At 54.7% G+C, this 17,098-nt stretch overlaps 2 protein-coding genes across 2 annotated transcripts; one reads left to right on the forward strand and one right to left on the reverse strand.

Annotated features, from left to right (window-relative positions):
• Window positions 1-3,374: 3,374 nt before the first annotated feature.
• LOC142602669 (olfactory receptor 14A16-like) lies at window positions 3,375-4,355 on the forward strand. Its single transcript, XM_075759062.1, has one exon. The coding sequence runs from the start codon at window positions 3,375-3,377 to the stop codon at window positions 4,302-4,304; it is 930 nt and encodes a 309-aa protein (XP_075615177.1). The 3' UTR covers window positions 4,305-4,355.
• Window positions 4,356-14,532: 10,177 nt separating this feature from the next.
• On the reverse strand, window positions 14,533-15,456 carry LOC142602523 (olfactory receptor 14A16-like). The gene has a single exon (XM_075757548.1). It carries the CDS (start codon window positions 15,454-15,456, stop codon window positions 14,533-14,535), a length of 924 nt encoding a protein of 307 aa, XP_075613663.1.
• Window positions 15,457-17,098: the final 1,642 nt, after the last annotated feature.

The raw sequence follows: 17,098 nt of genomic DNA on the forward strand, positions 1-17,098 counted from the left end.
ATACCCGCACTGCTCTCCCCTCACCCACAGCTGCGGTCCTTTCATCAGAGGAAGCAATGAGGATGGTCAGGCAGAATCAGCCCTGGGGTCATCCCGCCACCTCCTCTGTCACACCCCCAGAACTGCTCTCCAAGAGGATATGCTCTGGTACGTGTCCCTCAGCCAAAGGGAAGCTCAGCAGCCTTTAGTTCCCCAGGTCATCCTCGGGGCCTCTTGGAAAGGTGCCAGTCGTCAGGGAGTCCCTGCAGTCTCCAGGACTTTTCCTACATGATGGAGACTGGCCTCCCTGTGACATCGTCTTGCTCTCTCAACACCCTTGGATGCAGATCCTCTGGTCCCATGGACTGGTAAGGGTTCTGCTCCTTCTGTAACTGTTCCTGAAGCCATAAACACTCGTCATGATGCCCTTGAAACCCCGTCCAAGACTCAACTGAGATCTAATGCAGACCATTGCTGAGCTTGGAGGATGCTGTTCCTGAAGACCAGCTCTACTGAGCTCTGCTGCCCTTCAGTGCTGCTGACCATTGGATCCCCACTAAATCTCCCCAAAACAGACACAAGCCTGCTTCTCACAGCTCTGGGGTCTGGAGTCTTCTAGAAGCCTTCCTCACTCTCCTTGGGCACTGGCACCCCACCATTGCCAGGCCAGGCCAGCCAGTCTTCTCAGCCCTGGCCAGCTCTGCCTTGCTTGTAAGCATCACATCCAGGCTTCCATCACCCTTGTTGGCCCATCTGCCAGCGGTGCTGAGAAATTGTTCCAAGAGACTCCAGAAACAGCCTGGGCTGTTGGCATCCTGCTGTGTTCCCCTTCCAGAAAATGCCATGGTCATGAAAGAGCCCAGTGAGAACCAGGCTTCTACGTGGAGAGTCTTCCCTGGGGGGCTTAGAGAGGTCTATGCTTGCTTCTTCATTTGTGCGGTGATCTCCCACCACAATTTCACCTTTGCTGGCCTCTCCTGATGCTCACCCACAAGGGCTCTCCCAACTTGTCCCCTGTCCCACCAACGAGCTCCAGACATCCCAGTACCTTCTTCAGTTAGAGGGAAGCCCACTCCTAACCCTTCCAGCCTGTCTCTCCTGAAAAGCCTGTACCCACCCCTGTACCCTGTGTGTGCAGAGGCTTTGCTTCCGAGCAGAGACATGCCCGAGCAGTTGGCAGATGGAAACATCAAGCTGAAACGGGATGCCAAGAGAGTGAGCAAGCCCTGCTGTCCCCCAGGCCAGAGAGAAACAGGGCTGGGAAGGGCAGCCCTGGCAGCAAAGAGGGTTTTTGTCAGTGGTGCCTCTGCTGCCCCTGGGGGCCTTTGCCAGAGGTGAAGCTGATCTCCAGCAATGACAAGGTGCTGCTGACAGGCCCACTGGGAACAGTTTGGGTCTCTTCCTTGACTTGTTATCAAGGGGGGGAGTAAAAACCAGAGCTTGGCAAGTGTAGGCAGGAGACCCCGGTGTGATGTTTCTCCTCCCCATGGACTGCCCTACATGTCCTGGCTAGGGAAGGGACAGGCCTTGCCATGCTGCAGAGGTGGCCACCATTTGCTGGAAGGAAGTGTCTCTCCCCCGTTGAGAGAAGGAACATCAGTGGTTCCTTCAGGCTGTTTCAGAGCAGGTTCCCCTGGAGCCCCAGGGACACCTGGAGGCAGCCCAGAGGGGACAGAGAAAGTGCCACCTTGGGCTGGTCCTCTGCTGCTGAGCTGGGCCGGGCTCCTGGGATGGAGGGAGCTCATGGCCCGTGGGCAGCGCTGCAGAGAGACAGCTCTGCCCAGGAGCAGGGCTGAGGGCACTGCCTGCAGGCAGCGAGAGGAGACCTGCGAGGCTGAGAGAGCTTCAAGGCAGTTGGGAGCGGGAGGATGCTGCGAGCTCCCTGGAGGAGAAATCTTCAGAGCCCTCGACGTGGTAAGTCTGTGGGTGCAGGGCAAGGCAGCTTCAGTGCCTGGAGGGATCTCCTCCAGCTGGTAGAGCTGACAGGTTGTGGGCTGTGTCAGGAGGACTCTGAGAGTTTGTGCAGCACAGAGCAGGAGGACGTGCTGCAGAGCAGGGATGCCCTGCTGCCCCATCAGAGGGACAAGGCATGAGGGCTGCCTTCTGCTGTGGACGGCTGCAGGGGTATGAAGCTGGCTGTGCAGGCAGGGGTGCCCAGGGCTGTCCTTGCCAGCAGGGTCCCTGCGCCCCAGGGGCTGTGTGCCGGGGCAGGGACTCTGCTGCCTGCCAGGGTCAGCACTCAGCCTGCCTGGGGAGCTCCCCACGGTTCTGTGGGGAGACACTGTGGGTGGAAGGAGTGACCCTGGCAGGGCAGGGCTGGGTAAGGAAGGCAAAGACAAGGCAGGGTCCTTCTACTCTCAAGGGTATGCTTTGTGGACCAGGGCTGCTCACAGCTCCACATCACCCCCAGAGCATTTCCAAGGGGAGTTTTCAAGAGGAAGGTCATGCTGAGGGTTACTTGAAAGTCAAAGAGACTGAGCTTTGAGTTTTCCACACTTTGGTCGACTGAAGTGACGAATGACAAATTACAATTCAGCTGTCAGTTTTGGGTGGGGAACTGAGACTCTTTAGCTGTGATGCTGACAGATGTAAAAGTCTTGCAGAAGCCTTAAAACTCCAGCTTCCCTCTGCTGCAGCTCCCAGAGAGCTCCAGCATCACCTGTGCAATCTCTCCGTGACCTTGCATCCCTTTGCAGAGAACCCCGTTGATGCTCCTTGTTCCCTTCCCCTCCTGCCGATGTTTCCCTTGGTCTTCCCCTCAACTTGCTGGGGAGTGGGGTTTCAGCTGCAGCTCAGCTACGGACCCTGTGGGTCCTGTCACGCAGAATCTGCACCTGCAGATGAATTCCCTTTGCTCCACTCTTCCCTGTTCCTTTTGGGGAGGATACTATATGAGTGTGAACACGCTCAGGTCAAAGAGGTGCAAGCACAAGGAAGGCAGGAAAAAGGCTAATGGGCAGGCAGCCCACCTCCCCTCACGGGGCACTGAGCTGTAGGCAATCCTTTTGCCTCTCCTCACACACAGCTGTTCACTCTCAGTGCAGGAAACATGCAGAGTAATTTTTCTCCCAAACAACCACCCCCTGCTAAGCTTATGATTACGAGTGGGTAACATCGGACCTAACCTGTGATTAGGACAGCTTAATCCTCACGCAACCCAAACGGCAGGGCAGGACTGTCTCCTCTGGAGCCCCCAGCAGAGATCCCACTCCTCACCTCACACTCACCAAGAAAACAAAGGAGCTCTAAAAAAGAAGGCAGAATGAAAGTGCTCCCAAAGTACAAGATAATGTCCACATTTCTGTGAGAAACGATGAGTTTTATTTCAAGATGTTTGTCTTAAGCTGTCAATGACATCTCTTCCTTGGACAGGTCCCCACGTCCAGAGGCAGCAGATGTCCAATGGCAGCTCCATCACCCAGTTCCTCCTCCTGGCCTTTGCAGACACACGGCAGCTGCAGCTCTTGCACTTCTGGCTCTTCCTGGGCATCTACCTGGCTGCCCTCCTGGGCAACGGCCTCATCATCACCACCATAGCCTGCAACCACCGCCTCCACACCCCCATGTACTTCTTCCTCATCAACCTCTCTGTTCTGGACCTGGGCTCCATCTCCACCACTGTGCCCAAAGCCATGGCCAATTCCCTGTGGGACACCAGGGACATCTCTTTCTATGGATGTGCTGCTGAATTCTTCTGGTTTCTCTTTCTAGTTGTAGCAGAGTACTGTCTTCTCACCGTCATGGCCTACGACCGCTACGTTGCCATCTGCCACCCCCTGCACTACGGGACCCTCCTGGGCAGCAGAGCTTGTGTCCACATGGCAGCAGCTGCCTGGGGCAGTGGGTTTCTCAATGCTCTGCTGCACACGGCCAATACATTTTCCATACCCCTCTGCCAGGGCAATGCTGTGGGACAGTTCTTCTGTGAAATCCCCCAGATCCTCAAGCTCTCCTGCTCAGATGCCTACCTCAGGGAAGTTGGCCTTGTTGTGGTTAGTGCCTGTTTAGCTTTTGGCTGTTTTGTGTTCATTGTGGTGTCCTATTTGCCGATCTTCAGGGCCGTGCTGAGGATCCCCTCGGAGCAGGGACGGCACAAAGCCTTTTCCACGTGCCTCCCTCACCTGGCCGTGGTCTCCCTCTTTGTCAGCACTGGTATGTTTGCCTACCTGAAGCCCCCCTCCATTTCGTCCCCATCCCTGGATCTGGTGGTGGCAGTTCTGTACTCGGTGGTGCCTCCAGCAGTGAACCCCCTCATCTACAGCATGAGGAACCAGCAGCTCAAGGATGCCCTGAGGAAACTGATTAAACGTTTTTCAACAGCTTGAGACTGTTCACCTTCCTCTGCAAATGACTGCCAGCGTATGTCGTGGCAGGACAAGTCTGTCTTACCTTTTTGTTTTGTTGATTTTTTCATTTCTTTCTTTTTTGTTCCTTTTTCCAGTGTAAAGATGTTGTCTGCAAAGAAATGACATTATTCATCCCTCCTCCTTAAGTGCCCACCTGTCTTCTGTGACTCAGAGAGTTTGTGTAGATAAGGAGCGTGTTCTCTGTATATTTAGGAAAAATAAATGCACCATCAGCAACTTCTTTGTCCCAGATCCATCCCCAGCAGGGCAGGAATGAAGGAGAAATTCCAATACCTTTCTAGCTGCACCAGCTTGGGGCAGGCTGCTCTGTCTGTGGGGCAGCAGGATGAGCCTGAGGAGCGCCAGGGTTGGGGCTCTTGAGCTGCCCTGGGGAGAGGGAAATGCGTGAAGGGGCTGCAGATAGCGCAGGACCTGCTGGGGAGGAGAGCGGGGGGGACACAGGGTGCCACTGACCCATTTTGCCTTGTGCCACGGGTGCCCCCCACCTCTGGGGCTCAGCCCTCTCTTCCCCTGCGGAGCTGCTGTGCCCTTGCGAGGGGCTGGGGCTGTGGGGTGAGTGCCCAGAGCTCGGCAGCACCCTGTGCTGGGCACTGCTGTGGGGCCAGCCCAGGCTGGGCTGTGCTGGGGAGAGGGCAGGGAAGGTGGCAAGAGTTGGAGGGAGCTGGGCTGGGCTGGAAAGTGCCTGCGAGAGAAAACCATCAGTGTGTAGCGTGTGCTGTGTGACCATGCAGGGTGAGGACTCGCACCAGGGGGGTGTGGTGCAGAGCCAGGGCTTCTGGAAGGTATTGAAGACGTGCAGGTGCAGGAGAGAGGAGGAGGTGGGTCTGTGCTCTTGGTGGCACGGACAGGCTGGGAAGGGGAGCCAGGGCCTTTGCACCCCCAGCCTTTCTCGCCGGCCATTTCCAGCACTTGCCACTCACCCCAGGCTTAAGGGTGACTTGTGCTGCGAGGCCATTCCATCTTCCTGCTGGGTCAGGGGCCAATCTGGGGGAATGGACAGCCCTGCCTGACCTCTCTCCTTGCTCAGACCCTGGCAGACCCTGGCGCAGAGCTGTCTGCAAAGCCCCACGTGGAACACTACCGGGGCAGGACAGAGATCAGGGGCTGGGGAAGGCTGCAAAAGTAGCAGGACCATGGGGAAACTGTGAGCTGAAGGCCGTCATTGGCACCGTAACGATCAGAACTTTCTCCAGCCCTGACTGTCCCATTTCCCATGCTGTTCCTGTTCCGTGGGGCCGAGGGACCGTGTCCGGGCAGTGGGGCTGGGCCAGCACGGGGACAAGGTGCTGACAAGGCCCACGAAGCGGCTGCCTGGAGGTGTCAGCGAGGACAAGCTCCCAAGAAGGAATGTCTCTGGTTTGCCTTTATTGTGGAGGCATGTTTGGGGGAAAGGCAAAGCTCACCTGGAGCTGGTTGCAAGGGAAGTCAAGAGCAAAAAGAAGAGGCTTGATCGCTTCTGAGAGACCCCTGTTGAAGGAGGGAAATGCAGGGCTGCTGCTGAACGGGGAGGGGGATTTAAAAACAGCAGCCAGAGGTTACTGAAAGGGTCTGCAGGCCCCTGTGCTCAGGGAAAGGCTTCAAGGAAGAGGACAGCACATTTTGGCAGAAACCTCAGGACAACCTGCAAGGACAGCTGCTGCCGGTTTCTGCCCTTGCAGGGTCTGACCCCGGCAATGGCACAGGCTGGGGGCTGCCTGGCTGGAAGGAGGCCCGAGGGAGCCGGCCAGGAGGCAAACGTGTGCCCTGGCAGCAAGGGAGAGCAGCAGGGTTCTGGGCTGGACAACCAGCAGCACGGCCAGGGGATCGAGGGGAGGGATTATACAGAACACGGGGTCCAGATTTCAGATCCCACTGTAGGAAAGATGTCAGCAAGCTGGACTCACGTTAAGGAGAACCTTGAATGTACAGAAGTCAACCACGGTGATTGTGGAAGCCCTATCCAATGCCTCTGGGTCAAGGTCAGAGGAGCCCGGGGGTGCAGAGATGCAGTTGTAAAAGATAAAGCTCAGATGGAATGGAAATTGGGCAGAAATGCCAAAAACTACAAGAAATTTGTAGGTGCGTCGGGTAGGTAAACAACAAGCAGAAGCAGAAGGAAAATATTGGCCGACTGTTAAAGAGGAGTGGTGAATTAGTCACCAGCAGTGCTGCAAAGGCAGAGGTTCTCAACCCCTTCTTCACCTCTGTCTTTACCAGCACTGTTGGGCCCCAGGCCTTGGGAACAACAATCCAGGTCGATGCCCACACAGACCCACCATCAGTGAAGGAAGAGTTGGTATGTGAACTACTCCAGGAGCTTGGCCCTTACAAATCGATGGGTGGGCCCTGACAATATCCACCCGAGGGTGTGAAGAGAGCTGGCTGATGTCATTGTGAGGCCACTCCCCATAATCTTTGAGTGACTGGGAAAAGCCAGCATGGACTCACTGAAGGTAAATCGCTCTCGACAAACCTGATCACCTTCTACGACCAGCACCGACCTTCTGCTCGGCTGATGTGGGGCGAGTAGTGGACATTGTTTACCTGCATTTCTCCAAGGCTTCCAATACGATTCTCCACAGCCTCCCCCTAGAGAAACTGGTGCGTTATGGTCTGGACACGTGGTCCGTGTGGTGGGTGGGGACCTGTCAGACAGGTCACACCCAGAGGATGCTGGTCAAGAGCTCTTCTTCAAACTGGCAACCTGTCACAAGTCATGGGGTCCCCCAGGGATCCATGCTGGGCACAACGCTGTTTCCTATCTTCATAAGTGATCTGGGTGATGGGATCAAGTGCACCCTGAGGACGTTTGCAGATGATACCAAACTGTGTGGGGAAGTAGACACTTCAGAAGGGAGAAACACATGGCGGGAAGCCCTGGATAGGCTGGAAGAGTGGGCTACCAAGAACCTTATGAAGTTCAACAAAGACAAGTGTAAGGTCTAGCACCTGGGAAAACAGAATCCAGGGGTGCAGCACAGACTGGGATCTACCCATTGGGTGAACAGCTCTGTGGAAAGGGACCTGGGGATCCTGGTGGACAACAAGCTCACTATGAGAGAACAGTGTGCTGTTGCGACAAAGCAAGCCAAGAGGATGCTGGGTTGCATTGAGAAGGACATCACCAGCAGAGGAAAGAAGTCACTGTCCCACTCCTCTCAGCGCTTGTCAGGCCACACCTGGAATATTGTGGTCAGTTTTGGTTGCCACTCCACAGAAAAGCTGTGGACAGAAAAGGCTGGAGAGGGTCCAGAGAAGGGCCACCAGGATGGTCAAAGGACTGGGAAGCCTGCCATACGAGGAAAGGCTGAAAGAACCGGGTTTGTTCAGCCTTGAGAAAAGAAGGCTTAGGGGAGACCTCATCACCATGGTCCAGTACTTCAAGGGTGGCTACAAAGAAGATGGAGACTCCCTTTTTACAAGGAGTTAGATGGAAAAGACTGGTTCCTCCCAACCTTGTATTCTATGATTCTATGATTCTATAATTCTATTAATATCATCACTGTCCTCCAGAAGCCTTCTGGATGGGTTGTGCCCTGCTGTGTTGCCCCCTCAGGCAGCTGCCAAGGTGGTTCAGGTCCAAGACCAGGAGGAGCAGAGTGTGAGAACATGAGGCTTCTTCCAGTGGGCTGAAGAAGACCTCATCTACTTGTGCCTGATGAAGCAGTTGATAACAGACACACATTAAAAGGTTGCCCGTGTTAGTCTACTTGGCTAATCCTGATGCAGAAGCTTTCCATGGGCTCATCATCTATTCCAAGGCAGAGCTGCAGGCTTGCCCTCTGCAATTTCATTGAACTAGGATCTCCTCCATATGTTTATAATCTGTCACATCCTTTAATTCCTATTGCCCTGATCTTCCAAAAGGCTCCACAAGCCAGGTGAGCCATCTGCACGCACACATTAACCGCTGACGCAATGGAGCTTCACTTCAAACAGACCTTGAGAAGCTCTGGGATTTGACAAAGACCAACTTCACAAAGTTTCCCAAGGAAAAGAGATCTTCTCCTTCTGATCTTGTGATGTTCTGCATCAGAGGGCAGAACCACCCCATTGTACTGGGTTTGGTTAGGGTGCAATTAATTTCCATCAAAGTGGCCAGTATGGCTCTGTGCTTTGGGTTTATGATGAAAACAGTGCTGATAACACAGCGATGGTTTAGTTATTGCTGAACAAGGGCTTGCACAGCATCAAGGCCTTTCCTGCTTCTCAGGCTGCTCCACCAGCAGGGAGGCTGGGAGTGCACGAGAAGCTGGGAGGGGACATGGCAGGGACAGCTGGCCACAACTGACCAAAGGGATCTTCCATACCATAGGACATCGTGAGTGAGGCAGCGACTGTGTGGCACTGAGCTGTCTGCCAGGGTTACACCACAACACGCGTCCATCAAGGCAGGCTCGGCCATGACTGGTGGAGGAGCGGCCTCAAGGAGGAGGCTTTGGGCATTAGGAGGGATGCCAGAGCAGCCAGTGGTGCTAAACAGGAAGATGGCCAGGAGCACATTGGGCTGCCCTGGGAGGAGCGTGGCCACCCAGGCAAGGGCACTTCTTCTCCAGCTGGACTCAGCACTGGTGTGTGGCCACCTCTGCAGTGGTGTGTCCCAGGGTGGGGGGCTCCCCGTTCTGGAGGGATGGGGAGGAACTGTCACGTGGGCAGAGAAAGTCTGCCAAGATAGGGTTAGGGGTCGTGTGTGGAGAGCATGAGAGACCTGGGCTGCTTCATCCTGGTGAAGTGGAGGCTGAGGGAAGCATAGGGGTACCTCGGGACAGCTGGAAAATTCCTTTCTGAGGTGATGGCACTAATTTTTAGTCGTGGGCAAAAGGATAAGAAAGGAAAAGAATGAGAAACTGCAGCTTTGGAGGTGCCGAGTGGAGGTGAGGCTGAAGAACTGTCCTTCTGAGGGCAGTGCTGTGGTGCAAAAAGTGACTCGGAGGGAGTCTGGATGAGCCCGTGGCTTTGTGTTTGAGGGAACATGTGGCGAGGAGGGAGAGACAGCAGTCCAGGTAGGGACATAGCATGGGGTGAGAAGAAGGTGGGGAAGCGCGTTGGGTGCCTGCAGCCTGCAGGGAAACAGGCAGAGGCGTGGGGCAGTGTAGGATGGCCTGTGGTGCCGATGGCCAAGGGTGCTGGCAAGGCTGAAAGGCCCCGATGGAACCGAGGGCTTTGCCCCCTTGCCTATGGCTGACGTCCCTGCCACAGAGGCCTCAGAGGAGACACGTTGTCCTCATGGCCATGGGGCATCGTTGCCTCCTTGCACCCACCGCGGGGGAGGCCATGAGGTGTCATCCCGTTGTCCTTCCCTTGGCATCCCACTCCCCACAGGACAAGGCAGAGCCCTGAGACACAGGTGAGGGTCAGGATGTCCCTTGCCAGGGGCTGGGGGTCAGCGCTTGGCATTTCTGCTTCATCAGACAAAGCCAGGGTGTCCTCAGCATCAGAGCTGCCTGCACTTTGCCTTGCTTTGGCATCATGGCCTCCAATGATCTGCTCTAACGAGTCCCTGGGGAGGCTTTGTCAGCAATGGCCCCCAGTGGGGCCCATTCATGCTTCAAGGTACTTTGGGCTTTACTGCTGAATTGGCCTTCTCCAGAGGTTTCTTCACTCTCCTCTTCTTGGTATCTGAGGTGCATGGACTCAGCAGCAAATACGCCATGGGGCTCATTAAAGTACAGAAAACTCTAACGAGCCATGTCTCTTCCCGTAATTTTCTTCAAGTCCTCAAGCCTTGTCCAACTAATTGGAGAGGTTGTAGCTGAGTACTTAATGATGAAGATTTCAAAGAAGATTTCATGAAGGAGGATTTTTTTTTCTTTCAAGGCTATTTTCTATCACGTGTCAGATTATAGAAGAAGTGATAGCCCTGTTCTACAATGGATGTTGGTCCAAGCTGTCTCCTAAAGACATCTGGAGAGGCAGGAGAAGCAGTCCCTTGAGATCCAACACTGTCTGGACCAACCTTGCTCCTCCCCAAGGCCACCAGTTCCCTCATCGGCCACCTGGGCCTTGCATCACCTTTCCTCACATCAGGCTTCTCCACTGAGCTCTGCAGCTGGATGGTACAGCTCCTTCACACCAGCTCCCACCTGCTTTCCTTGGAGACCTGGGCTGCACACAGGCACACAAAGGTTTCTCTTCACTGACAACAAACAACAGTTAAACACGATGCAAGTTAATGAACATGAAATCTCTCTCCTCAGCTGGATGCTGAGTCCAAGCAGCATCTAATATGGTCCACCTTTCACAAGGGATTTCCGTACAAGAACAGTTTTAAACATGGAGATAACAAAGGATAGGTACAGACACAGTGAAGGTGTTGACTAAAGAGTTCATGAGAGTTCTGAAAGATGGGGCAAGTTTCTAACTCCCTGAAGCTCCAAGCAGAAACCAGAGAGTTGAGAGGCATCTGAATGGCCAAAGAGCAAGCGGAGGAGGAAACCTGGGAGCAATGGGAAGGGCGTACGTCCAGATAGTCTGCTGCAATGATGTCCTTAGGCATGGCCATTGAACCAGGAGAGGTGGAAACACCTGAGCGATGAGGGAGATGAAATAACAGACAGAGTAGTGGTAATGCAAGGACAGGGGAAGGTAAATATTTCTGCTGCTGCCGTTAGTCCACTTCCTGGAAATTCCCATTCTGTCATGGGAGGAAAACATTGCCAGTTCTTACAAACACTCCAAGGATTCACCTGATGAACATTTCCTTCTAGATGATTTCAATGGAAAAACCATAAAATCTGCCCCTTCCCATGCAGAGCCCAGTTGTCTGAGCATGAAGAGGCAGTGCCACTTTGAGGGGCCCCCGTGTACCTGAGGTGCTGGCCTGGGATTGGCATCTGTCACAGAGGACCTGTGGGAGACCAGAGCCCCTTGCAAGCTGCAGGTGGAGGCTGGGCAGGGCTTCCCAGGGCATCTACACTGGCACCAGGTCTCTGTGTCCCTCGAGCTGAAGGCATTTACATCCTACATCCATTCCCAGTTCTGGGAAAAGGCAATCCCCCTCCAAAGACAGAAAAAACAAAAAAGCTGAAGAGTGTGTTGACACCTCTCTTTGCTTTGGCTCTTTGTCTTCAGATCTTCTTCCTTTCATTTCCACGCCATTCACTGACATCTGACAGGCCTACAGGCATTAAAACAAGATCATCTGGGGTCTTGCACAGAGCCCAATGCCCCCAAAACTTCCCTGGTTGAGGGGTTGGTTTAGATGGTCACCTACAGCACAGGAGGCTTCATGCCCCATAAACATCTGCAGAACTCCAGTTGGAAATAGGGCCCAGCATCCCCATCGGATCCTCAGAGACCTGAGGTGGAAGGGACCTCAGGCAGCCTGCCGTCCAACCTGTCAGAAACAGGGTCAGACCAAGTGGTTCAAGGCTGATTCAGTGCGAGTTGGAAAACCCCCAAGGACAGAGACTGCACAACCTCTCTGGGTGACCTGTTCCAGCACTTGGCTGAGCTCATGGGATAAAAATTGTCCTTGTGTGCTGGCTGAAGCTCTCCTCTCTCACCTTCCTCCCCTTGTCCTTTGTCCTCCCACCATGCACCATGGTGAAGAGACTGGCTCTGGATTCTCCATGTCCTCCTTGTCAGTACTGACAGGCTGGCAGGAGTTCCCCATCAGCCTTCCCTTCTGCCAACAAGGCTTCACTAAGGGCAAATCGTGCCTGACAAATTTGGTGGCCTTCTATGATGGGGTTACAGCACTGGTGGACAAGGGAAGGGCACCTGACATCATCTGCCTGGACTTGTGCAAGGCATTTGACACTGTCCCACACGGCATCCTTGTCTCTACATTGGAGAGACATGGATTCGATGGATGGACCACGCGGTGGATAAGGAATTGGCTGGATGGTCGCACTCAAAGAGTTGTGATCAACAGCTCAATGTCCAAGTGGAGAACGGTGACGTGTGGCCTTCCTTATGGGTCGGTGCTGGGACCGGCACTGTTCAACATCTTTGTCGGTGACATGGACAGTGGGATCGAGTGCACCCTCAGCAAGTTTGCCGACAACACCAAGCTGTGTGGTGTGGTCGACACGCTGGAGGGAAGGGATGCCATCCAGAGGGACCTGGACAGGCTGGAGAGGTGGGCCTGTGCGAACCACATGAAGTTCCACAAGGCCAAGTGCAAGGTCCTGCACATGGGTCGGCGCAATCCCAAGCATGACTATAGGCTGGGTGAGGAATGGATTGAAAGCAGCCCCGAGGAGAAGGACTTGGGGGTATTGACTGATGAGAAGCTCAGCATGAGCCGGCAGTGTGCGCTGGCAGCCCAGGAAGCCAACCGTGTCCTGGGCTGCATCAAAAGAGGCGTGACAAGCAGGTTGAGGGAGGTGATCCTGCCCCTCTACTCCGCTCTAGTGAAACCCTACCTGGAGTACTGTGTCCAGCTCTGGGGGGCCCAGTACAGGAGAGATATTGAGCTCTTGGACAGAGTCCAGAGGAGGCCACGAAGGTGATCGGAGGGCTGGAGCAGCTCTCCTCTGAGGACAGGCTGAGAGAGTTGGGGTTGTTCATCCTGGAGAAAAAGCAGCTCCAAGGAGACCTTAGAGCATCTTCCAGTACCTGAAGGGGCCTACAGGAAAGATGGTGAGGGACTGTTCATCAGGGAGTGTAGTGACAGGACAAGGGGGAATGGGGTGAAACTAAAAGAGGGTCGATTGAGATTAGATGTTAGGAAGAAATCCTTCCCTGTGAGGGTGGTGAGGCAGTGGCACAGGTTGCCCAGAGAGGTTGTGGAGGCCCCATCCCTGGAAGTGTTTAAGGCCACATTGGATGAGGCTTTGGGCAATGTGGTCTAGTGGAGGGTGTCCCTGCCTGTAGCAGGGGGGTTGGAACTAGATGATCTTTGAGGTCCCTTCCAACCCAAACCATTCTATGATTCTATGACTCTATGACTTTCAGGATGCTACAGGTAATGAGAATGATGTACTTAATGGAATTGCTACCCAAGGGGGAAAATATCACAGTAACCATCTCAGAAAGACCAAAAGAGGGTACAAAACCAGAAACACATGACCACCAGGGAAAGGATTAAGAGGTGGGTCATTCTTTTTGGAGGGTATTCCAGTAGCAAAAGTGAAGCAGTTGTGGTATTGAGGGGAGAGGGAAAATGGAGTGACAAGGGAAGGAAAGGATGTGGTCAGGGCTGTTTGGTGTCACCTGTGAAGCAGCCCTGCCCCAGATGTGAATGACTTCTGTGGTCAGAGAGAACCTTAGAGCTTTCCTGACTTGGAAAACCTGAAGGGGAATGAAGGAGAACATCGTTCAGGCTGCAAGGCACCTTGACCAACGTCCTGCTCCAAGAAGGGTCAGACCAGATGTTGTGGTTTAAGCCCAGCTGGCAGTTACGCACCACACAGACACTCGCTCACCCCTCCACCCCCCAGGGGATGGGGAGGAGAATGGAAAAAACGCTCCTGATTTGAGATAAAGACAGTTTACTAGGTTAATTACAGGAGATCACAATAACAATAACACTAAAATAATATTGAATAGGACAACGAAGATGATGAAGATGATGACGACGACAACGATGATGATAGAGATTCATTTCCCCAAGTCTTTCTAACATGTCAGGCTAACTGCTGAGTGTAACTGCTGGGCGAGGACACAGCCATGTGCCCCCGCCATGCACACTCACTCACTTTAGGTGTTTGCTGGCATTTTCTCTCTGGTGCATTTTCCTGGGCAAGTTCTTGAGAAAAACGTTAGAAGCAGACCCAAGCCTTCAGGCACTGCCCTTGGGAGAACCCCTTTCATGATGGAAACGCTGTTATGAACGTCAGCTCTGTCACAGAAGTGCCCATGGCTTGTCCCTGCCTGCTGGCAAAGGGCCGTCACACAGCAGGACCATGATCAACCTGCCACTGCTCTCAGGCCTTACACCAACACAAAGGCTCAGCAGGAGAGTACAGAGGTGGGAAGAGAGCAGCTCGGGAAAGACCAAGCGGTGGTGGTGGTGATCCCTGGCAGCGTTGCTGTGGTGGGACTCTTTTCCCCTCCACCTCTGCACACAGGCACTGCCCCTGCAGCTCCAGAGAAGTTCTCAGAGAAAGAATCCCAGATCAAGAGGTCACTTCTGGGACCTGTATTTTGGTTTAAACCACAGAGAGCACAGCTCCTCCTCATGGACTCTCTGGGTCATACAAGACAGGTAGATCCTGAATAAGGAATTGTACGCAGAAGAAGATGGTCAGTTTCTTGCTGCTTAAGAACATCCAGTCACCACTTTCCACACTGCATCCTTGAGCTGCTGGTTCCTCATGCTGTAGATGAGGGGGTTCACTGCTGGAGGCACCACCGAGTACAGAACTGCCACCACCAGGTCCAGGGATGGGGAGGAGATGGAGGGGGGCTTCAGGTAGGCAAAGATGCCTGTGCTGATGAACAGGGAGACCACGGCCAGGTGAGGGAGGCACGTGGAAAAGGCTTTGTGCCGTCCCTGCTCCGAGGGGATCCTCAGCACGGCCCTGAAGATCTGCACATAGGACACCACAATGAACACAAAACAACCAAATACTAAAGAGGCACTAACCACAACAAAGCCAACTTCCCTGAGGTAGGAGTGTGAGCAGGAGAGCTTGAGGATCTGGGGGATTTCACAGAAGAACTGTCCCACAGCATTGCCCTGGCAGAGGGGTATGGAAAATGTATTGGCCGTGTGCAGCAGAGCATTGAGAAACCCACTGCCCCAGGCAGCTGCTGCCATGTGGACACAAGCTCTGCTGCCCAGGAGGGTCCCGTAGTGCAGGGGGTGGCAGATGGCAACGTAGCGGTCGTAGGCCATGACAGTGAGAAGGGAAAACTCTGCTCCAGCCAAGAAGACAAACAGAAAGACCTGTGTAGCACATCCCAAGAAGGAGATGTCCCTGGTGTCCCAGAGGGAATTGGCCATGGACTTGGGGAGAGTGGTGGAGATGGAGCCCAGGTCCAGAACGGAGAGGTTGATGAGGAAGAAGTACATGGGGGTGTGGAGGCGGTGGTCGCAGGCTATGGTGGTGATGATGAGGCCGTTGCCCAGGAGGGCAGCCAGGTAGATGCCCAGGAAGAGCCAGAAGTGCAAGAGCTGCAGCTGCCGTGTGTCTGCAAAGGCCAGGAGGAGGAACTGGGTGATGGAGCTGCTGTTGGACATTTGCTGCCTCTGGACATGGGGACCTGTCCAAGGAGGAAAAGGCAGTGAGAAGTCAGGGCAGAGTTCTCTGAGCAAAACCTATTCCACTTCTCTTGCAAGACCTCTCCCTGTACAGGAAGACTTTTGGCAGGTCCCTTTCGACAGGTCCATTTGGTGCTGGCTGAGGGTGCCACTGGGAGGAGGGGGCTCTGCTGTGGGCTCTCGAGGGGTCAGTCCTGCCTTGCAGCAGTACGTCAAGAGGAGCACGGGGTGATCTCAGACTAAATCCACTCTTGATATGAACGAGCTTTTCAGCATTGTCGCTCCCATTTCACCCGGCTGCAGAGCAGAGCTCTGGGGCTCTGGGTTCCTTCATTTTGTTCTAGTGACCTCAGCACAACTGCAGAGCAGTTTTTGAGGCAGAAATCCCTGACATTCCTGTGGCACTCCAAGTGACACCTTTCCCTTAGCGCAGAGTGGGGAGAGCTGCTCTCTCCATCAGCCCTGCTCTCAGCTGCCCTGTGCTGGCAGCTCTTCCATCACAGCCTGATGTTCCCCGTCAAAGAAACTGGACACTGCTGCGAGCAGAGGCAGCCAGTTTGCAAGCGCACAGCTCCAAAGCCCTCCCTGCTGTCTCCTCTCATCCTTCCCAAGGAGGATCTCAGCTCCCCGCTCCCAGCCAGGGACACACGGGGCTCAGTGCAGCTGCCCACCTACAGACCATGAGCTGCATCGCCATGGCCTGAGCACCGAGATGTCTTCTCCATGGGGCTCCTCTCTGGGGCACAGGAGTCCATAGGAGAGCGGTGCCGTTGTGGGAGGCAGCCTGCAGCCCAGCAGGACCCCCAGGGAAAAAGTCACAAGTCCGACAGATGGGGTGTCCTGGAGTGAGGGTCAGCTCATTGCCAGCCCCACACACGGACGTGCCCTGAGCCCCCAGGTGAGGTGGGGACAAAGGCAGCAAGGACAGGAGCTGGAACACCGAGAAATGCCCCAGTGCTCCAGCCAAGGCTGGAAGGACAGGGACAGACAGACAGGCACTCAGGGCTTTCTCCTCACTGAGGGGTCGGGCTGCCAAGGAGAAGACTCAGCCTGAAACTCCACAACCCGGGGGCAGAGTCTGTGCTGGGTGGCAGAAACGCGGGGCTTGCTGTGGAAAAGTGCCTGCACTGCATGGCATGCCCGGAGGTACCCCAATCCCCACGCCCACGGCATTTCTGGGAGCAGCTCCTTCTCCCTCCCTGCACATGTCTCTGCTGCCTGGCCCTGGCCCTGGCGCTGCTTCTCTTTGCCCAGGTCACCTCCCTCTCTGTGCTCACAGAGCTCATCCCACCCACCCTGTGCTCAGCGATGCTCTGCAGACCCCTTCTGGCATCAGGGCACTGCCCAGGGGAGGCTCTGTGTGCGCAGGGCTCGGGAGAAGCTCCGACAAGTCCTAATGAGAATGGACTTGTCACTGCCTTCTCCAAAGTGGAGACATAAATTCCCATCTCCCACTACCCGTCCAGCCCACAAGAGTGGGAAATTCAACACAAAGATGATTTACCTTGCATGAAAATACATCCCCGCCCCTTAGAGGCAGCAGAGTCCCTGCCCCGGCACACAGCCCCTGGGGCGCAGGGACCCTGCTGGCAAGGACAGCCCTGGGCACCCCTGCCTGCAC

Source organism: Balearica regulorum, chromosome 7 (genome assembly GCF_011004875.1).
Source record: "Balearica regulorum gibbericeps isolate bBalReg1 chromosome 7, bBalReg1.pri, whole genome shotgun sequence".
NCBI classification, from domain to species: Eukaryota; Metazoa; Chordata; class Aves; order Gruiformes; family Gruidae; genus Balearica; species Balearica regulorum.